Genomic DNA, 23,600 nt, shown 5'->3' with positions numbered 1-23,600 from the left:
CAAAGCGCTGGCGAATTCGGGTGGTCATTTCGGGACAACTTTTTTTCCCAGATCCCGAGCAGTTATGTTCAGGGTGTCGAACCGAAACGTTTTTCGCTCCGGTTTTCGTCCTGGTTCTCGTTCCGGTTCTATCATAACGGTCCGGTACCGGTTCTGCTCCGGAACAAAAAATAACGGTTCCTACCGGTTTTAACCGGTTCCGCTTCTGGCGGGCATATTCATTCCCAGAAAAAAAGCAATGTTGCAAAAAAAAGCAATGTTGCAAAATGTAAACCCGTTTATTCCGTATACATGGTATTTAATATTAATAGGCAACTGTGAAATTGAAAGCTCCTGGTTCCTGCAGGTGACTGTCCTGCTCAAATAGGCTTTCTTCTTTCTTGAAGCGCATGATACAGACGGACTTGTTTGTCATGATGTCATACGAAAAGTATCTTCTTGCTGGATTGGTGCGATCGCGTCCCATCCGAATGTCTGTTGCTGCTTCCTAGCCAGCAAGCACCACCGCACGAGTACGGCGCAAATCGAGGAACACCTTCAATCACAAACGCGCTCGACGGCTCAGTTTTCATTTCTTCTTGTCCTTGCCGACAAAAGAGGCGCCACTTCGCACGCGCTTGCCCTCCCGGATACGAAAATGTACGTGTATTCAACTTCGCTGCTCTCAAACAAGGGACACGTTGTGCGACATTACCGATAGAGAAGTCGTTACGCAGCCCCCTTTTGTTGCTGTTTAGTTGGGGAAAGTTGGCGCGGATGAAATTAAAACGAACACAACGGCACATTGGTACAGAGCCACAACCGGTCAGATGTACCTATAAGTCTATGTGCGTGAACGATAACACGCAGCAAAAAGAGCCTAAGGCTCATAGTATATCGACATACATTCCACCGTAACCGGAACCCTCGTAAAGTATCCATGACATGACTTCAGAACACACGACTGCAGCTTCATTCGCCTATTCGCAGTCCAAACCGGTGAAGTTTTTTTCTTGAACCGAAAACCGTTAAATAAATTTTTCGGTTTCCCTCCTGAGCGAAAAAAAGCGTATACGGTTTCGATTCCGTTCCGGTTCACATCAAAATAGCGTTTTTTTTCGGTTTTCGGTTCCGGTTTCCGGTTAGCTCCGACTCCCTGGTTATGTTCGCTTGGTCAAAGCGAAGCATCGCAAGTTCGCGTGACGCATTCCGAGCGTCCGCAATTTGCTAGCTAGCAGTTTTTTCGCCCGATCTCCAAACGACCGAGCAGCGGGTTGCCCAACTATATCCGGTGCCATCACATCTGCACTGCGCCGGTAGCGGCCTCACTGGCCTAAACGTTGAAGTTCACGTGGTTTACCAGACGACGGAACCCGAAGACGTGCGACCGCGATGTCCCTAACGTGATCCAAGCGACTAAAACCGCTACATACCTGGCACTCATGTTCGGGTGGCAACGGTCACGTGATGGCAAGCTCCCATCCAACTCCCGCTCCAGCCTAGCGATGGACCATTTCCGACAACGCGTATGCGCGTGCCCATCTTTGCCCATGAGTCCGCCATCTTTGAGTGGAAAACATCGCTATGGACCCACCTGCGGGACACTGTCATGTTCATTGTGGGGAGATAATCGGTTTCAAGGTTACGCGGACGTCTGATGTCCGATAACGAGTACAATGCGCTTTTACTCCTACCGCATTCTTCTTCCAATATTCTGCCAGTCTGAAAAGCGCTTCACCATTATTGGGGGGAAAGACACGACGTTCGACATTCCGTCGCCAGGGGCGACGCGAATATGGAAATGGTTCATTTCCTAGCGCTATGCCGTGTTGCCATAAAATGACCACCCGAACTCGCCATTATAATTGTTACTGACTCGTTGATATATGGAACCTATAACGCACACTTGCTGCACAGGTTGCGAGACCAGACCCAGTAGTGCTCTTGCGAATCACAACGAATCATCGCCGAGCAACCGGCTTCCGCGAGGAACCTCTCCAAAGACCAGTCCAACCGTGAGCGCTCTGGGAGTGGGAAGCACACTGGAGATTACGTGCGACGACGACGCGGAGAAGATTCAATACAGTAGGCTCCAATGCGACACAGGACTAATATGGAAGGCACTGGACACGTCCGGAAAATTGAAGATGATTCCCTTCAATATGTGTCTCCGTGAGTGTTAAAGCAAACGTGTCGTAACTATAGTGATGAGTGTTCCAGTGGCGAATGAATGCGATTTGATTTCGAGAAAGTTCGCGAGGTTCGACTTTACACTCTAAAAACAGAGCTTCACCGCATAGCACGCACGTTCCTAGTCAACCATCATCCCGAATGACAACGTTTTCTACCTTGATTTGATGAAAACTGTAGGCGTACGCATTTCTGTGGCAATTATGAGATGCATAATGCCACAAAAATGGCGTACGGCCCCCGTTTTAAAGTGGCAGTAAACAGGTAAACAAGATGCACTTTTTTTTAATGGGTTGTAATACGTTGCTGACGGTGAACAATTTCCAAAAATTGTTGTCGCGAAGAACTAAATGGCTCGAAACCGACCGAATATTCACTGTACTCTTTCGCGCCCATGCCCCGCTTTGCTATGCCCAGGCGACAATAGCCACACGTCATTTTGACGTCGCGTACCACCAACCATTCAAAATGCCGGGCGCCTCTAGATTGATTTTGTTGTAATATCGGAAAGTTAGGTGCATTCTAAACGTCTTGCCACTTGTCAATCCCAAGGTAACCAGATCAAACGGTACCAAAAGCCCGCAATGTTGCATTTCATGTGTGCACTATGGTTTCAGTGTTGTATTACTCCGCAAAGTCACCGAGATATCCCGCAACCGGTTCCTTGGCGATCTGCGGCTTGTCTCAGTGGAGCCAGTCATTGGCTGGGACATCGAAATCTCCGCTACCTCCAGCGCCTGGAATGCGGTGTCGATATACGTTGGAACCTGGTGACGTACGTGTCCCCGTACCAAGGATGAAGGAGAGGCTCACGGAGATTATGCTCTTTAAATGGCATTTTTGTTTTCGTGGTAAAGGCGCTCGCTAGAAGTAAATGAATTTCACATTTTGACATCGTGAGCCACGTTTTTTCATTCAGCATAATAACTGGAGAATGTTCGTCTAGCTGTTTCGTGCCCCTTTAAGAAAATCTCGGGTAAGAGCGATGTCACTCGGGGTGATGGTTGGCACGTTCTGTGGTGAAGTTCGTTTACAAGAGTGTAGAGTGCAAACGCGCCTATCTCCTTCCCGTATATGCACTCTAAAAACAGAGCTTCATCGCATAGCATGCTGTGCGCCAACCATTGCCACGAATGATACGGTTATCGCTTCTGATTGGAGGAGAGAGAGAGAGGAGCGTACGCCTTTTTGTGGCAGTTTGGATATATGGTAATTACCACAAAAAGGCGTACGCCTCCCTCTCTCCTCGAATCAAAAGCGATAACCCTATCATCCGCGGCAATAGTTGGCGCACAGCGTGCTGTGCGTTGAAGTTCTGTTTTTAGAGTGTACTTGCTTAAAGTACAATTTCACCGCATAGCACGCTGTGCACCAACCATTGCCACGAATGATAGGGTTATCGGTTAATTCTGATTCGAAGAGAGGGGGCGTAGGCCTCATTGTGGCAATTTGGGCACATGGCAACTGCCACAAACAAGGCGTACGCCCCCCTCTCTTGTCGTATCAGAAGCGATAACCGTATCATTCGTGGGAATGGTTAGTTCTGTTTCTATAGTGTAGCCGGAAAATAAATTGAATGGCTCGAGAAGTCGCCATACTGTAGAACAAACCTCAACCACGTGGCACGGTGAAGGTCAAGCATTGCACAGCATGATGCCATTATAACTCCAGGTTTGTGGAAAGCGTATGACGTACGCCTTTTTTTGAATTGCACAAGTGTTCCAAAAAGGCGTACGACTCCCGTATTTAACCACTCAGGGGGCAGGACAAAGTCATTACACTTTATAAAAACAGAACTTCACCGCATAGCACGCTGTGCGCCAACCACTGCGAAGAATGATAGGGTTATCGCTTCTGATTCGAAGGGAAAGTTTCATTTCGTTTTCATATATTCAAATTACCACAGAAAGGCGTACGCCCACCTCTTTCGTCGAATTAGAAGCGATAATTTTATCATTCTACGCACTGGTCGGCGCACAGCGTGCTATGCGGTGAAGTTCTGTTCTTAGAGTGTACACTCTTAAAAATGAACTTCACCTCATAGCACGGTGCTAGCCAACCATTATCTCGAATGATATCGTTATCTGCCCTGATTTGTTGAAAACGGGGGCGTACGCCATTTCTGTGACACTTATGCTGTTCATAATTGTCACAGAAAAGGCGTACGCCCTGTGTTTTCAACAAATCAGGGCAGATAACGATATCATTCGAGATAATGGTTGGCTAGGAGCGTGCTATGCGGTGAAGTTCATTTTTAAGAGTGTAGGGATGGTGATGGTTTAGTGCGTGCTATGTGGCGAAGTTCTGTTAGCCCAAATATTGGTGTGATGTTTTTGTACCGATAGAAAAAACGCAGGAGGAGACTTAGCAAGGATTCGAAACTTCCTCGCACTTTAGTGCCCCTTTAAAGGTACTGCCAAGCAGCAGGCATTCGGATTTGTACTGCTGGCCCATTTGACAGCCTAGGTTACCAGTATACAAACGCCACAAATTTCGTTCAAATCCACCTCGTAATCTTTTAGAAAATATTTTAATATTATCGGGGGGCAACACTGTTCTTTTGCCACCACTATTTGGCTAAGGACCATTATCTTCATAAATCTGGTGGAACACGGTGCAGTACAGACCTGGTTGTCCTTCAGTGCACCGGGAATTGTGTACGCGTGTACAATTCTTCAGGCCTAACTCCATGGAGCGAATTTTTTGCAACGAAGTTCACACTGCGGACTGCCACGCACGTTTCGCCGCCACTTGTTCACCGGTGGCAGGTCCATGGAACGAAAAACCAACGGACGGCTCTGATGCCATCACAGGGGTCGCATTCAATGTATTCGCTCCGTAGACGAAAGCGTACTGGGCGAACGCAATGCATCTTGGACAGGTCCTGGTCGCACGTCACGGCAAACGTCAAGGCACACGTGACCTTAAAGGTGGCGGCACCCGTAATCGGCGGCCAAGCCGTTTATAAACAATCCGGTCGTTGTTTCTGCGCAACTTCTTCGATGTCTTTCGGTCACGGTAATTATTTTTATCCGATAATCTCCGATAATATCCGATTTATCCGATACCATGTTGCGGAAGAAGCACCGCATAGTTTACGCTGGCAAAATACGTTCATCTCTTATGGCGCCGGAAATACGTCGGTAAGTGGCAAAACGGCATGTAAACAAAGTCACATGACCACAAAATGACCTTTTATATGACGTGCGACCAGGACAAGATTGCAGTTTTGCCGAAAGCACCCGCTTGAGGGTAGTTACAACAATGGCGGGTTTGTGTCACCCCTGTGGACGCCATGCTCTGATATCACTGTTGCCAGAATACAAGGTGAAAGCTTAGTGAAATCAGTTTCTCGAAAAAATGCACTTAATGCCAAAAATTTTGCAACTGAATCCAACAACTGCCTAAAAAGGTGTGTGCAGTAACGTATCGAACGGCATATTCACTACTGCGAAAGGAAAACACAGTTCTTAGGTAGAGTGTGCCTGGCGTTCTAGCGGTTCACTGGGCGAAACACGGAGCAGACGACAACACCGACGACGACTCACCAGAACAGAGCGCCACGTGCAAACGACAAGGCAGCGTAGCAGGCGCAGATTCGTAGCGGAAGAGCGCTTTGATTGGCCGGCCTCCTGTTCATCTGCAGTTGACTCAGAACAGCAGCGGAATCGCTGCTGTCCTCAGTAGCTCAGTCGGTAACATGTTGGCCTGGTGAGCTCAAGTTGGCGGGCTCGATCCCAGCCAAGGGCGGCAGCAATGTGAGGGAGGTACACGTTGCTTCCAGCACCGTGTATTGGAGATTTCGGGTGCACGTAAAAAGAACCGTGGTGGAAATCCGCAGTCGCACCCTGCGACACGTGCAACATGTCGCCACGCTAGGCAGACAAACCTTACGTGTAACATCACGGTACTGCTATTATATCCGGAATCGCGGACGCTGGGCGAAAATATCTGGCAGGCAGGCGGCGTCGGCGAGCGCTCACATTTTTGACGCCTCGCGCTGGGCGTATCACGCTGAGCGAAGTTTGCAGCTTTTTCATTGTACGTTCGCTCCATGGACGTTGGCCTTTACGCGTCTAACAAGTGTACGCGTGAGCAATAAATACTTAGTTCACGCGCGAAGCTGAATATCGATAGACTTTGCCGAGTGATTTTTCTTTGTGCATCTGCGGACCTCAGGCTCTGCTACACGGGTTGGTGGTAACCATGATATTGTTGCAGCAGCCTCCCTCTTCTAGGGAAGTGTCCTGTCTCTGTACCACTGATTGCAAATATGGACATAACAGCGGCACAGTTCCAAGATAAATTCGAAGGAGTCGCTGTTGTCGTTCGATGCCTAGAAGGATATAAGTCATCTGGGTACTTGGTGTGCGTGCGCGATACGTCGTCGAGTGAAGCGACCGTTTGGAAACCCGGAGCGACGCCGCCATCCTGCACAGGCAAGCATCGAAAAAAAAAAAAAAAAACTCTATCGTCGTAATAGGGCAGGGGGTTCTTTTGCGCAGCCATTTGCGACCAACCCGGAACACCAGCCCAATCGACATTTGTGGGTCCTCCGAAGACTGAGTATGTTGTCGGGGACGTACAGTACTACCGGTGCAAGAGCGGTGAACAAGTTTCCATCGTATGCCAACAGTTCGGACCCATTGCCAGGCCAGAGTGGACAAATGCAACGTGCTCAGGTGGGGCAGCGAGTCGCTTTTGTCGCCGTTGTCTTCTGCAACTGAAAACGAAACATTCCCTCTCAGTAAATGGGCTGTCGTCCAAACATCTCCATAATCCGTACCGAGCCAACGTAGAAAACCCCCTCTGGGGATTTTTCTGTACAGGGGACTGTAGAAGTTATGATGTGAATGTGTAGGTTATAATAACGAAGGCACTTTTCTTCTTCAGGCAGCTTTGTTTTAGCCACAACCTTTTCAACATTGAGCACGTGCGTTCATGAAAGCGCTCTAGCTACGCTCTTGAAACGTAATTGAGATTTAGAATGGACAGAGCTAACTGGTGGCCCAGATTTGTTACCAACTATATGAGCAAAGAGGGCTGCCTATATGAGGATAACCTGCTGTGTTGTCTGATGATTTCCCTGTTGTCCCAGACGAATGTCGGCAGAGTTCCCCCTGATCTTGCCCAGGGCCCACACTAAACCCCTCTGTCCCCCACTCCTTCCTGCTGTCCTCTGTCTATCTGTCCATGTCTGTATGCCGCTTATAGCTGCAATTGTTTCGTGTTGCTGACACGGAAGATTGAGAAAAAGAAAAAACTTCAACGCATATTGCGCTCCTTGACAGCCACCATACTGGTTGACATCGTTATCAAACCTGACACGGGAAAACCGGAGGCGTATGGCTCTTTTGTGACACTTATGCGCTTGTGTTAATTGTCACAAAGAAAGCGTACGCCCCATGCTTCGCATGACGTGATAACGGCATCAGTCTGAACTGGGAACTGGGAACAGCGTGATATGTGCTGAAACACTAGAATGCCAGCTACAACGCCAGCTATATGCAAGCTAGGACGTACAGCTTGTGACAAAAGTTCACGGGACACCGGGGTTTCACATTTCTCCATTGGGGTGACACCCAAGCAGCAAACAGGAGGGGACACAGATACAAGGAGATGATTACAATAGCTGGTCACCCGTTCCTTATCGAACTCTTCTTGATACTAGCACAAGACGGCTGTGATGAAGAAATCAGGGTTGGATACCGGAAACTGTAACGACAAACGGTAATTACAGAAATTCAACAAGAAATGAAAATGGAAACGGAACCGAAATTGTTTGTTTCCACTGCCAGAAATCGAAACGGAAACTAAATTCAAAAGTGGTAACATGAACGGAAATCAGATTCGCAGGACGTTTCCCTCAGTATTTTCGCGTTAAAATGAAAATTATATATATCCGCACTATTCTTCTAGTCATCATTTATTTATTCACTCATTCATTCGTTTATTTTCGAGACTTTCTTTCGAGTTGAGCCAACTGCGCAGCAAGATGGAAGTTTTGGATGACGTGTTATTTTTGCGCACGAGCGAACTTTGCATTAAAGTATTTAGTGTTTGTGTTTGGTGTGGCTGTCCTTTTGCATCCATTAACTAGAATACCTGAAATGAAAGAGCCAAAACCAGACAGTACGTGTTCCAGATGAGAAACAGAAACCAGTACCGGAAATTACCTCGGGAACGGAAATGGAAACGCAATTCTTAAAAATAAACGGAAACAGAAACCGCTACCGAAAATCGTCCAGAAACGGAAACGAAAAGCCGAGTTTTTCAGTTACCGGAAACGGAACCGGAAACAATGTTTTCGGTAAACAACCTTGGAAGAAATACGCCGTGTTCCGTAAACTTTTCCCCCAAGCTGTACGCACTGCTATACATGACATTCTCGTGTAGACATAAACCAGCCCCTCCACTACTTCCGGTGTCACGAAGATTTCATGTCCTTCTGCGACTATAAGGACGCTCGGAACCAGCCGCCATGCAGAATTATATCTTTCGCATTCCTGACTTGTTGAAAACGGGAGGCGTACGCCGTTTTGTGACAATTTGAATTGTCACAAAAAAGCGTATGCGACTCCCTCTATCTCCTCAAATCAGAAGCCATAACTGTATCATTCGGCACAGTGGTTGGCGCAGAGAGAGTTTGCCATGAAACCGGATTTCGTTTTGGTACCAAACCGGAAGCGGTGAAAACGATATGTTTAACGCCGTTCTCCGAGAAGCACCAGATTTCAGCGCAGCGTTAAAGCAGGTTAACCGACAGTCTGAAAACCGTGAAGTCCTTCACGATCATACTGTCTTGGCACACAGAACCACGCATTACATATTATTATTATTCAGAACCGGAACCTTCCGTCCTTCGTTGGAATATGGTAGTACAGTACGAGACCCATACAAAAAGAATCTAACAGCCCAAGTTCAAAGGTTGGCATCCCGTTTTATAATGTCCAACTTCAGGTGAACTGACTCTATCTATTTTTTACAGTTAGAAATAATTTACAGTTAGAAAGCCAAAGAAGCAGACGTAGATTAGCTAAATCGTAGTAGATTAGCGTAGTATTTTTTTCTTCAGCTATATCACAATAACCTAAGGCTCAATAGCCAGAGATATTTAGAACCTTCATCATAACGTTCCCTACAAGCACGATATAGTAGCAGGGTGTCGAACCGAACCCGAACCGAAAACCGTAGCGGAACCGTTATTTTTGCTGGAACCGAACCTGAACCGAATTTTTTATGGCACCGTTGAACCCGAACAGGAGCAGAACCGTAAAAAAATAATAGTGGTAATCGGTTCGCAACAAAACGGCTCGGACATGAAAGAAGTCAGCATAAGAGTTCCTCTCAACTCCTGAACGAAGACACATTGGTATCATCATCACGCGTCCATATCATGGATCGGAAATTTTCACCTATCAGTCAAACGAGGGCGTATAGTAAGCAGAGGTGGGCAAATGCCCTCACCTAAATTTTCATCCCGGATGTTTTTCCTCACCTCACCTCATTTTTGGGGGATTTCGTTCCTCACCTCAACGTCTTTTTAAAATTATTTTCCTCACCTCACCTCATTTTGGGGGGATTTCGTTCCTCACCTCACCTCAATTTCCTTTTAAAATTATTTTCCTCACCGCACCTCACCTCAACCTGCTTTCTGAAGTATTTTCTTCACCTCACCTCACCTCGACCTTCATTCTAAAGTATCTTTCTCACCTCACCTCACATCAACCTTCTTTCTAAAATATATTCACTTGTTATAATTTTTGCGGTCTTCAATTCACAATTGCTCTTTCAGTTAGGAGTGGCGTCGCTGATAGCCACAGTTGCGTCGCGGCGCTAACACGGAATAAAAAACAGTATTAGCTACGGGTAGGTGCATACGTTGTAGTTGGCTTTTTACGTTGGTTGATTCGTTTTGTTTATTTATTCCTGACAACAAGTTACAAGTACCCACAACTAGGTTTCATTACCTTGCTTGGCTGATCCTTCTTGCAACAAGTATCCACTACATACATGTACAATCAGTAAAAATTGGACGTACGGTACATGGGTAGAGAAGTTGCACAAACCGAGCAATTTTGAGTTGTTTGTTTTTCATACTGGCAAGGCAGGAATGGCGTTTACCGAGTATATCTCGAGCGAGAATGATAATGGGGCTGCGGAAGTCGTTTTCGGGTTGGTATGCAGCTATACTTCGAATTACTTGTACATTTTACATTTTTGTTTATTATTATCGATCAATATTATTTAAATAGCAGACGTATTCATTTGTAGCCGGAATTCGGGGACCTTTTCTGCAAGACCCTTGTTTTGAAGCAATCAGGTAGACGTGCTGTAGGGATTACTAGTCACTTATAGGCGCCCCCCCCCCCCCAAATCTGTGAAACCCAAACTTACCTAGCCTCACTAAAGTGAGGTGAGCGCCTTCTGGAAGCTAGTGCAAAAAACCAAAACCCTCTCCCCCATTTGGCTTGGGAGACGCGCGTCTTCCCTCGCTGCTCCTGTGTGACGTCACCGATGTCGCTTCTTCAGGGCCGTTCTTCTCCGTACCTGCTCACGCCATGGACCTGAAAACTTGAATCTGGAATGATGTCGGGCGATAGAATAGTTTTTCGTATTTATCTGGGAAAGCTGGAAACCAACTGTCACAACACCTTTAACTCCCCTACAACGGTCCGACTTGGGACTAACAGTTTTGGAAATAAATAAATAATAAATAAATCTAAAAACCGAACTTCACCGCACAGCATGTTCTGCGCCAACCACTCCTATAAATGACGGGTTATCGCTTCTCATTCTTTTTTTTTTTTTTGATTGGGTGTTAGCGCCGCGAAGCAACTGTGGCTATGAGCGACGTACAGATGTGGACAGACGGAGAGAGGATAGCAGGAAGGAGTGGGGGACAGGGGGGTTAGTATGCGTCCTAGGCCGACTTCAGGGGGAACTGTGCCGACATTCGTCTGGAAAGTCTTCGGAAAACCCAGGGAAAACCTCAGACAGCACAGCCGGCGGTAGGATTCGAACCCACCACCTCCCAGTCTTCAGCACGACCTTGGTTACCACCAACGAGCGGACGCCTTAGCCCACTCGGCCATGCCGCTGGTCGCTTCTCATTCGAAGAGAGAGGATCGTGTTGACTTTTTTTAATTATTTTTAACTTTTTTAACTTTTTTTTAATTATCAATGCCAAATTATATCCAAACTGACACGAAAAGGTACACAATAACCCTACAGTTCTAAGGAGTGAAGACAGTTTGAATGCTGGATTTTGGAAATCAACCAGTCAAACATTTGCTTCAGCTGTGGTAGTAATAACGATATAGATATCTACTAATTGTCTCTAGAATCCAGGACAATGTTACCTGTGTCTTACCAAAAACTAAAGAGTGCCGAGTGCCTTTGCCAATATTTATCGGGTTCCTTTTGAATATCAACAATTAAGCTTTCAGTTTTACACCATTGTACACTGTACTTGCCGAATGATCTTCCAGAACAGATTATGAATGAACATCCCTACGTTTAAAAGTTACTTGTACGCTATTGATACATTTCGGTAACCAGAAACAGAAGCAAATTTGATCCAATCAGATGCGTTATTAACCGCAGGTTTTCGAGATGACGGAGGGGATTTACTTCAGCAGTCCGCCGGCACAAGACGATCAACAACAATGTCGGGTAGGAGAACCTCATCTAATCCACAAACCCCGCGGAAGCCAAATCTACTCCAGTATCCTCCTTAGCACCAACCGGAACTCTGTGATAAAGCATGGACGTTCTGCATTGCTAAAATACAGTGGGTGGACACAATATTAAAGGGGGGTAATAAAATGCAAAAACAAGTTCACTTCAAATCAAGTTCCACGTTATGTTAATTCCGTACTTGTTATCATAATTCAAAACTTACGTTACGAACTTACTTACGAAAATTTCGTTTCGAAGCTACAATCAAAAATATACGGGACTCTTTCTTGCTTCGGCGCTAAGCAGTGAACCTCGTTACGTCGCAGCTCGTGCATCGGTGATCGTGTTTTCAGTCTATGCTGCGCGTGCACGCGCGAGCCACGCCCACGACCTACTAGATTATAACTACCATGTCACAATCCGAAAACCCTATGAGGAGCCTGTCCGCACGATCCGCCAGGGGCGCTACTGATCGGCACAACACGATTGGACGATGGAAATTTGAATTCTGAACGCGCAGAAGCGTATGTACGACTACCGTAGCAGACGACAGCGATAGCCCCTATGAAAACGCGTAGAATGATGATGATAATCAAGCTCAGAATGAAACATCTGTGGAACGTCCACCGCTTGTACAGAAATACTAAGGTAAGCTGAAGTACAAAGTATTGTAGAAGTTGAAGCAATAACTGGGACGATCAGAAGCGCCACCGCTACCTTCCAAAAATGCGGCGCATAGAAGAGGTGCGCCTGGCATGGTCGTTATAATCTAGTAGGTCGTGGCCACGCCATGGAACAGTCCTGCGAAAAACATAGGGCGCGTTGTGAAGTCGACTGGCGTCGCTGTCCGAAGGACGTTAAAATAAATGTCAGTGGAACATTTGCGAAAACTGTTTTAGGCTAGAATTCAGTGAGTCTGTTTTGAAAAATGAAGCAATGCGTATCATGCCGCGCATATACGGAACACTAAGATCCGGCCCGTTCGAAATCCACACGGCCACGACAGGTATGCGTGCACTTCTCTTGCTGTCTCATTGGATGCCGCCAATCTTTGCCTCCTGGGGATCCCATTCGTTGCCGCCAAAGACGGCACTTGTCTTCATTGCGCTTTTCTTCTAAACGGTAGCGTTGTGTGAACTAATTTTGCGTGTATTATACTAATGACAACAATGACTTTCATTTGAGAGCAATTGGTTTTGCATTTTAGTGCCCCTTTAAGAATAACACGGGCGCTCGAGTGCTTGTTGTGACTCAAGCGTCCACGTTATTAAAAGTGACCATAGCTCGGCGCAACCATGATCGCAATGCCTAATCAAAGCCTGATGATCGCGATCATGAGTGCGATCACGAAGCACTGGCAAGGCTGCCGCGATCATGATCGCGCCGAGCTATGAAAGTGACACAACTTGTGTCACTTTCTTGTGGTGCTGAACCACTGTGTATTCTCGAACATGTCCAGCCCTACCTTTTTGTCCGTCTTCGTGATGGTGAATCTTACTGTTATCTTGGGCAAGTACCTGGATCCACTATACAGAGCAAACGAAATCCTGCACCAGAATCCGAATCCACCAGCGAAAGAAATGCAATGGTGATTTAGTCGTAAATGCGAGAAATGGGTTAGGATTAAGCGCCTCGTCCGGCCTTAACGCGATTTCTGGTTGTCCGCGTTTTTCATGCTGACACTCCTAACGCAAACGCATTTAAAAAAGAAAAACCTCGCTCTACGAAACAGCCTGGTGGAGGTCGTCGCTCACGTATACGGTAAACTTTGTCCGGGAGTCTGTAATGCGCTGTTGCTTCTGCTTGCGTTGTCTCTAAACGCAGCGCAGCGCACTCTTGTAGATTACATTTGTGCATTTTTTACCTTTGTTAGAAGTGACCGTTTTGAGAGTGTAGCGGAAGCAAGCAAATGACATAAGATTTGTTATTTTGTATTTTGTGGTCAGTGCGTTGAATAGTCCGACGTAGAAGCGAATATATTGTAAAATACGACCGCAGTACCTGCCGGATTTTGCCCGGAGCTGGAGATTGAGAACGGAAGTGTGATGGTGAAGAACAATACATGCGCCGAATACACCTGCGCCCCTAACTATCACCTGCTTGGGCCCCGGGAACGGTGGTGCCAAGACGACGGCAATTGGAGTGGAGATGAGCCGAAATGCGTCGAAGGCAAGGAAGCAACGTTCCGTTCATATTTCCTAGCGGTCACTGTGCGTAGTAGAATAAGCTTCAAGAGGACACAAAATACCGAAAGGGGGAACCGAACATTTCGGTGCACGGACGTTTCGGTGCACGGCATGTCGGTTAACGGACGTCTCGGAGAACCGAGACTTCGACATTTCGGTGTACGGACAACACGGGGAGCGTTCTTTTCGACGGGGCAAAGAGACTATTTTTGCCGTTCTTTATTTGCAATAATTTGCACGCCCCTGCATACGAAGCGCTTTTTCAATGAGACGCGTGCACAGAAGAACACAGTAACGTAGGTACAGTTACATATTTTTCTAATAAAGACGCTCATCAGTGAAAGGCATCAGCGAAAACTTGATAAATTCTCAATGTATACCTTTCATTGATGAACGCCTTTATTACAGAAATGTTATTGTACCTATGTTACTGTGTTCTTCCGTGCAGTTATCTCATTGAAAAAGCGCTTCGAACGCAGGGGCGTGCAAATACGTGTCGTGTCTGGTGACACAATGTGATAGAAAAATGCTTGTCGCAGAAGAACATACGGTGTTGTGACTGGGGGATGACTTGTGGGAAACACCAAATTTCTGAGTCATGTTTCCGACGACTGAAGCTCCTTTATTTCTGCGTAATAATAGTAAAACAATTCATACATATGCAGTATCTGGTGTTTCCCTGAATACGTCTCGCTTGGGGCGCGGAAACGACAAGCATCGGATTAGAAGTGATTTATTTTATTTATATGACGATGACCTCTTAGAAGTTAATGTTAAAAACACTCACAAATGTATGTACTATAGTTCAACTGAAGAGGGAAAGGAAATCAGCTCTCAAATATTACTGCGCCGCAGCTAAGGTGGCTGGGCATAGAGATGTCACTCTCCCTCCTCCGCCAGATAATGTAATTCATCAAACTCTCTTTGCCTTCCGTATTGGCTGTTCGTGTTGACTGATCGCATGACAGTATACGCGAGCCGTCCCCCATGGTGAGGCTTCAGTATTTCTCCTGGCGCGCTATTGTGTCTATTGTCTCCATTATCCCAACGCTATTGTCTTCAACGGCGTATGTAGATGGCGGACTAGATTTATTTTCCTTCTCAAGTTGAACTAGACGACTGATCCCCACCCCCGGTTTCCCCCCACCCCCGGAATCCCCCGTGCGGGAAACATCCTCCTTCGCCTTCACGATAGACACGTAATGATCGCCGTCACGCGCGTCACTATGTGACGTGTTGGTAGGGACGCTCCTCATTGGACCTGGGATCACATGATTGAGATGAGGAACATCGCGCAAATCGGGGCGTCTGCTACCGCTTCGGAGACGCCAGGCGTTCTCCAGCTGCGTAATGTCCGAAACTGAGGATTTGTAGGCTGTCAACGACACGACCTCGATTTTTTTAGTATCGGTGACACCACGGGAAGGACGAGTGGTGCTGCACGAATCTGCGTTGTACAGCGATACTCCAGTGCTTCCCGACAGAGTGCAGCCTGTCTGACTGTTTTCACTGCACAGTTGGTTGAGTGACTAACAGGTGGGGCCACAATAGCGCCGCCATTGCTTGCTTTCTGCTACTGCATGTGAGCTTGTTTTGAGATTGCACAGAAGCCACGGATATTACTGTTGTGATCGGAATCTTATGTTGTCGGGCTGCATATATGCTTTGTTTTTCAGAAATTCGTGATATAAATCATATAGCGAATAGAAGTCACAAGAAACAGCTTGCAGTGTTCACAGCAGACGGTTTTCCGGCCAACAAATGAAGGGGCTCTCTATACCACAAACGAGAGTGGGTTACTTTTATGGGTGGGTGGGCGATTTTGCAAATTGCGCCGCGATGAAACAACTTTGGAAGAAATATTTTGTGGGAATGTTTTTTTTTTTTTTTCATGTACTGCTTTACAAGATGACAGCAGTTTTTGGGCATGTTAGATACCACTTTCATGCTCCTATAAGACGTCTGATGAAAATGTGTGTCATTTTACTGAATAGCGCGAAGGGTTTTTGTGTGCAATTTGTTTATAAAACACACACACACACGTACACACACACACACACACAACTCGCCACTCCGTGTAGAACGAGGAGAAGATATGATGCCACGTCACCGATGACGTTACAAGGGGAACTCGTTCTGGTTCGCTTTGTTCCTTTGCCGCCGTAAACCAGCATTTTTCATGCATTTCGTTTCATGCGTTTCATGCATTTTGAGAGTTCTCCCAGAGAATTGGGGATAGAAGGCGCGGCCGAATCATGACCCAGTCAGGAGCAATGCTTTTTTAGAACTTCGAACAGCCGAATAGCAGACGACAGCAGAGTAGCAGACATTCTTCTGGACCAATCAGCGAGCGTTCCCCTTGAAGCGTCAGCGCGCGGTTCCAGGCAGATCACGGGCTGGTACTTCTCTCCACCGCCGTTGCGCACGGTCGCTTTTTGCGGCGTACTTTAAATCCAATTTCTGCGATAATTATGACTATGTGGTGTGATTACTTCGCATGGTGCATCTTACTGGCCTACTCAACAGTTTTATAGGAAGAAAACAGGGTGTTAAAAATTACTTCTGTGCAACTTTAAAAGGACTTTCAACGATAACTGTCTCCCACTCACAACAAATCGCCGTTTAGCACGATCTGTGACATTAACCATTCTGACGGTTGATAGGGTTGTCGCATCTGATTCGAAATGAGAAGGAGGCGTATGCCCTCTATGTCAATTACCATTTGTCCAAATTGATAACACTATCATTGGTAGCATTTGTTGGCGCAGAGCATGCTGTATGCTATACGGTGAATCTAAGTGTTGGTTAATTAGTCATCTTGTATAGCTACATGCTCCACCTGACCATCGCGAAACCTGTGTCTACGCTGCTCTCACTGCTTTTTTTCTCATTAAAAAACCTGGTGCAGCAAAAAACAAAAACACACCCTGTATATTCAAACTGATACGAACAGCCGTGCACTTCCAGGTGATTTTCTGATTCACAACAAATCAGGGACGGAGACAATATCATTCTGAATCGCGGTCGGTTCTGGGCGTGCCACGCGTTCAATTTCTCTTTTTAGATCAAAGCGTTCGGTCATCCAACGTGTGGAACCTTCTCGGGGGTTCGGTTCCTGTAAACTGTGCTGTGAATTTCCTGTGGAACAAAGCCCCCCATCCCCCAACAAAAAAATGCTATTAATTCGATACTTTCATGCAAAACCATCCTGAAGCTAATGGAAAGCCTTCTTACGCAGTGGGTGCCTATTCCGCCGTGCGACGCGTCGGTTCTCCAACCCTGGGCCTCACCTGCCTTGCTGTGTGTACAGCTCTCTGCCATCTACGAGATAACACGTAGCTGCTGAATTATCAATATATCACATCCAATGGCGATCTCACCTTGATACCCCTGCTACGTATTACGTGCTCATGTACATCGTCAATATATTCGTCGTTTGTACAGCACGGCACGTGCGATCAAATAAAATGCTTGGACACCAAAGAGAGCTCCAAATAATAGAGGCTCAAGGGTCAAATAAAATGGATGAACGCCATGCCGTACTTCATAGTTTAGGTTTCGAATGAGCGATGTAACCGTGGTGCTGGTGGCAAAACGCAGCCAGCACTGGTTTTTGTAATCTGAAGAGCCCACCAATCCCGGAGTGTTTTCGATGCAACTCGCAGTAGAGCCTGGTTATCTCCGGTGAATTAAAGGGACCGAAAAGTGAAAAATAACCCCCATATTTTTGCCCACTGTCGTGCACGACATCGTTGTTTGACAAGACACAGAAAGCATTGCTTCTCAATTCGGCATATTTTTTACGTATAAACATTTTGAAGATTGCCGGAACATGGACGGTGCTGCCAGCGAACGGCGAAAAAGAGCAACTTGGGTTTGAGGTCCAGGCCCAGGGATTGGTCAACCCTTACCACCTGAGAGTTAATTTTGTAGAGAACAAAGCTGACGCACATTATCTTACAGCTAAACGCCATTTTAAAAATGACTCTCACTTCCATAGCTACTTCGTCGCTACGAGCTACGATCCGCTGCGCCATCTGCAAGGTCGTCTGTGTTATCTCGTTTATTATTTACGTCTTGGGCGGTCGTGTTGGTCGCGCGAAGAGAAGTGAATGATATGTTCGATGGTGGTTGTGTCAATTATTCGAGAGACCTACATATGCTTGGTGTTGTTTTGGTGTTCGGGGATGCAAAAATCATGTTCGTTCACCATCAGCGGCAGGCGTTTTCTACCACAAGATTCAATAGGAAAGTGCGCGAAAACGAATGTGGTACGAAACACTCGGTTATTAGATGTAGCAGTCGTGCCGTGTGTGCTGAGCTCATTTTGCTGCTGATGACTACGAAGATGCCGTAGAAGGCGAATTGCGAAGACGTCCGAAGCACACGGATGCTCAGTACACAGTGATTTTGCTTCACCGAGGTGACTAGTTCAACACAACGTCTTAGGTATGTACAGGCGTCACACATGTATAAATTATTATATAGCGACGACGTATTCAATTTAACTTATGTTATCCTACTTGTCCCGTACTCAACATTGTCAACATCAACAAATTTAAGTTTAGGGGCCTGCCAGTGTTGAAGTGGCGCAAGACTGCTTCGTGTGTGTGTGCTCCAGGCACTCAAGTTGACATGACAGATATAGCTGAAAGCAGGTATGCAAAGTCCACAGATGTGTTACGCGTTGAGGACTTTGTGACATTTTTTTGAGTCTTTGGACAGGTGCAGAACATTAGTATGACGTCAACAAGAGAAGAAACCGATGAGAATTACTAGCTTGTTTTGAAGGGTACAAGAGTACTTCCTGTTGAGGTGTAGTTATGACTTTATGACTAAGGAACGCTAATTAATTTTCTAGAGATGCATCCTCTACACTTGAATGCCCAGTGAAACAGCAAACGTTCATTGTCTTTTAAGGCCCACTACTGGAATTGTTCAATGTGTGTCAGAGCTGCAGTGAGCCATGCAAGGTTACCACATCATATAGGTCCTAAATTTGCAGAGTTCCCCTATCTCGAACGCAACTGTCATTTCTCCTTATTGCTCTTCCGATCCTACCTTCTTATGGTTAATTGATTAATATGATTAATATGGTTCAGCATACGCTGCATGGGCACTGCCTTTCTTTACTCATGCTTTCGGTTTCTTGTTCTGTTGAATAAATCTTCACTTGAGTTTGCAGCCATCACGCTGTCTACTGTGTTTGCCCCTCATCTATATTGATGTGCTGTAACGGTATAGCACATCAACATGCCAACAACCTACCAAACAACCTTGCCTAGTCCTACGTTTGGATGGAAACTACACGATGTGTTAACGTCCACATATATAAAGTTTTAGTCGACGGAGATTTGCTGTTTTTGTACAACCTTCATTGTACATTTCTTTTGTCTCACTTAGCATGCCTGAAGCAATGTTCTGATCTTCATCAAGATGAGAGGTCATTGTTTGATCTGCAGCATTATTTTTCCTGTAATCTTTTCACCAACAAAGAATGCAAAAGTGAACAAATGGTAAAATATAACTAGCTTATTAAATTCAAAAGGGAAAGACGAAACTGTTCATACTTCTCTTGTTTATTTTGTTGCAGGTTTTACAAGTACGTACGTTCATCAAGTACGTCAAAACATCAGAGGGCAGGAAGTCCTACTCTGTTTTCTAAATCCCTGGACAATAAAAAAGAAAGATATAGTTTGAGTTGTGACAAAATGTTACTTCTGCTCTTATATTATATTTCAATTAAATGTTACGATGCATTTGTGGTGTACACTGAAGCCAGTTTCAATTTGCAGGGCTGTCAAAAGTACTTTACAAAAGTACATCTCAATTACGGTAACATAGAACTTATGCAATAAATTATTTAGCCATTTTGGAGTACTATGCACACCAATGGTGCATGGTTAACTTTGAACCCAGATCAAGGGTTAATAATACTTGAATCAGGCCTGAAGTCCTCCTTTACAAATGTTAGTTGGCGACGTGATAATGAATCAGTTACATGTACTCCGTTTAGCAAAACAGAGTTAATTAAGTGTTAAGACCCAATCTTGGTTCAATTATTAGTTGACATTTGGAAACGTGGTCACTAAGAAGTATACTAAAAGGTTATGAACACAGTTCAGCTGAAATTATCTTACTTAATTCTCACATATGCAATTGAGACATGAGTATGACCTACAAATACATCTATGCCCACAGGTTACTTAACCCTCCAGGAACAAACTAGTAATTATAATATGCTGTGACAGCAAAGAAAAAGCAATGAGAAAAACTTGCAGCAAACAATAAATGAAAATATGCTGACAACATTTCTACAGGTCAGCGTACTGATAAGAAAGCATCCCTAATAGCATGCATGACGCAGATCGATATCCAGTGGAGTACTTTCTATTGTATTTTCTCGGAGCACCCCATATCCTTCTTGTGAATGGCCGACAGGTGGTATAACGGAATTTCCTGCAGAAATAAGGGTTTTCCGTCCAGTTTGCCGTTCAAGTAGCGCGTAAAGACCACATGGCGCTGCCGTGTTATGTTGCCATGCTCTTCGGTTTCTCGGATGTATGTAAAAGACACTTGCAGTACTTCGGTGTCAAGGCACAGTATTTCGAAATATTCGTTAGTTCTGATGCAATCGTGTGTCTGCTTTTCACACGCATTCTCCACCTCTCGGCAGCAAAAACCGTAGTATCCATCCGTAGTATCCGTCGGTTTGCATTTCACACATGAACATCTGCACAACGAAAAAACAGCATTTGTTTCGGGTTACACAAGTGCTTCTCCCTGATACATGGAAATTTCACAAAGCAGTCCATGTTCACGGCACGGTGAGCTACTGCTGAGGACGAATGTGATTCCGATTAATCTCTGGACGAGGAATCTTCTGCTGCGAAGAACACACTTTCCAGCACGCTAATGCACGAACAACAGTTCTGTGTGAGCGACAGTTCTCGAATGCGGAATTCCAGCGAACTCATGTTCAAGAGGCTCGACATTATCGACGTAGAAAGTGGTCACAAATGCCCACTGCCATTTTCGTTTTCGCCGGATTAGAGCCCGGAAGTGCGCATATTACATGCGTCCTCGACACATGGCGCGGGGTCATGCAATTGTTGACAGACTGCTCGGTTTCCTACTAGGTCCCTGGACATGCAATTATGGAAAATTTGATTACAGAAAAACTTCAGCGATTTCAGCGGAGTTCTTTGATATTTGAACTTTTCAAGGTTCAAGCTTTTCGCTGAACATAAAGTTTCCATAGGTTTATATTCACTTTTCGGTCCCTTTAAAAGATTATAGCCATTGTGTCGGGTACACCACTAGGGATGCTGCGGGTGCGTCGCCACTTCAGGGCGCTAACAGCGCACTCCGCAGGTGACGTCACTGCTCTGTTGGGGAACATGGCTGGACTCAGTGGGAGAGAGGGGAGACGGAGATGAGAAGTAGAGCACTCGTCTGCGGGAACGGCGGCGGCTGCAGAGGAGCCTCGTGACCGCTGTACGTTCACGGCGTCGGCGGCTCGACTTCGAGCTCCGCGCGCGACGGTATGTTATTCATACCGAAGGTCGGTGTGGGCGCCGCCATGTTAGTATCACGTGATCGGCCGCCATTGCGTGCCTTGAACAGGTGAATGTCAGCTGAAAACGATGCTCCGCGTCCCATCTCTCGGCTTTGCCTTGTCGCGCGTTTCGCTCGGGAGCCGTTTTCGCAACGTAACCAGGTTATCTTCATCTCTACAAATACTTCTGTGGCATGTGTAGGCGATGACGGCAACAAACACAGAAGTGGAGTGGGACGACGACACGCGAAGGTGGCCAAAGATAGAAAGATCACGGTGGACGAACGGCATCATAACATTCGGGATAGCATTTCTGTCGGGATGAGAATTCTCTGTGTTACCATTCGCTCTTCCCAGGAACTAGCCAGTGCAGTGATTTACATGTAGAGTGTGATTGTCATCATGACTACGATGTACTTTTGTGTACACTTTCAAACTCTTGGGGTAGGAGAACGGGGGATTTCTCGTCTCATATCGCTAATAACTCGTGTCTATGTGAAGTGTTTTTGTCTCTCTCTCGGATTTCCGTTCCTTATGTAACAGCTAGTCTGCATACTCTCTTCTATCTGCATTATCACTTGCTGCACTGCCTTATCAAGTGGCAAGTACAGTGGCAAGTGACGCAGAACGGTGCGTCACTGTTGCATCTCATACTCAATATATCTTCAGTTGTGTACGAGCACATGATAAGCAAAGTGGACACTGATGGACAGCCAGCAGCAAATTACAGGGGATTTGCAGAAGTAACGAATCTTCTGGACTTTGGCCATGTAGGAGTTCTGTTGTGTCATGTTAACGGGAGTACATGCTTTTTAAAAGCAAACGTTAGATCGTCCCAAACAGTAGCAAAATTTTACAGGGTTGATATAGTATTTTATGTATAGTATTTATTTTAGGCAGTCAGCGGCGACTGTTAAAAGCACCACTAAACTTTGAACTCTTGTATTCTGCAGATCGCCTATTTCGTGGATCTTTGCCCCGATACAAGGAATCAACGCTAACACGTGCAACCGACACCCCTCTGTTATCATGCTGCGAGGAATTCGATGATTTCTTCTGAAAACAACGATCTTGATTGGTTGCCTTCCAAGAGCAACATCAGCGCCACATCGTTTTAAGCGAGCTGCAAGCTTTTCATTTCTGCAGTCAGCGGCGACTGTTAAAAGCACCACTAAACTTTGAACTCTTGTATTCTGCAGATCGCCTATTTCGTGGATCTTTGCCCCGATACAAGGAATCAACGCTAACACGTGCAACCGACACCCCTCTGTTATCATGCTGCGAGGAATTCGATGATTTCTTCTGAAAACAACGATCTTGATTGGTTGCCTTCCAAGAGCAACATCAGCGCCACATCGTTTTAAGCGAGCTGCAAGCTTTTCATTTCTGCAGTCAGCGGCGACTGTTAAAAGCACCACTAAACTTTGAACTCTTGTATTCTGCAGGTAAGCGTTGTGTACTTTTCTTACTAAATAAGTGCACGCCGCTGACTGCAACTTTCAAACTGTTGATATGTCCGAATCCAGTAACATGTGTACTGCTTGTAGCAAGCAATTCACGACTCGTGATTCAGTTGTATTCTGCCACGAATGTAGTGATTCATTTCACGTGGGTGAATGTTCCGGTGTACGCTCAAGTCGTGGAACTTGGTCCTGTCAACGTTGTAAAAGTGGTTTGACTAAGCAGAAGAAAAGTATGTCGGCTGAAAAGGACAGCGAAAAAATAGATAAAATTTTTAATATGCTCATTGACCTTGCCCCAGTAAAAGACAGGGTGAATTCCATGAGCGATACCCTCATACAGATGGAAACGTCACTACAGATGATATCTGACAAATATGACACTTTACTTGCTGATCTTAGCTCCCAGAAACAAGAAATCGGCGACCTGCGGAAAAGAATAGATAAAATAGAGAGCAACACAGTTCGCACTGATGCTGTAGATGCTATCAAGCAGGAATTAAACCGCCTAGAGCAGTATAACAGAAGGAACAACCTCGAGATACA

The 23,600-nt window shown here is 45.8% G+C and overlaps 1 protein-coding gene across 2 annotated transcripts in view; it reads left to right on the top strand.

The window, feature by feature from the left end:
• The window catches only part of LOC135388362 (uncharacterized), a 40,989-nt gene extending 23,470 nt beyond the window's left edge, over positions 1–17,519 (top strand). For both annotated transcript variants that reach the window (XM_064617879.1, XM_064617878.1), the window contains exons 10-15: positions 1,897–2,151; positions 6,408–6,608; positions 6,675–6,851; positions 11,776–11,844; positions 13,849–14,019; positions 17,275–17,519. In XM_064617879.1, coding sequence (XP_064473949.1) covers positions 1,897–2,151; positions 6,408–6,608; positions 6,675–6,851; positions 11,776–11,844; positions 13,849–14,019; positions 17,275–17,375 — 974 coding nt within the window. In that variant the 3' untranslated portion in view covers positions 17,376–17,519. The remainder of the gene's footprint in view (positions 1–1,896; positions 2,152–6,407; positions 6,609–6,674; positions 6,852–11,775; positions 11,845–13,848; positions 14,020–17,274) is intronic.
• Positions 17,520–23,600: the final 6,081 nt, after the last annotated feature.

The sequence above is a fragment of the Ornithodoros turicata genome, chromosome 3 (assembly GCF_037126465.1).
Source record: "Ornithodoros turicata isolate Travis chromosome 3, ASM3712646v1, whole genome shotgun sequence".
NCBI classification, from domain to species: domain Eukaryota; kingdom Metazoa; phylum Arthropoda; class Arachnida; order Ixodida; family Argasidae; genus Ornithodoros; species Ornithodoros turicata.
This window is presented reverse-complemented; position numbering and strand designations above follow the sequence as displayed.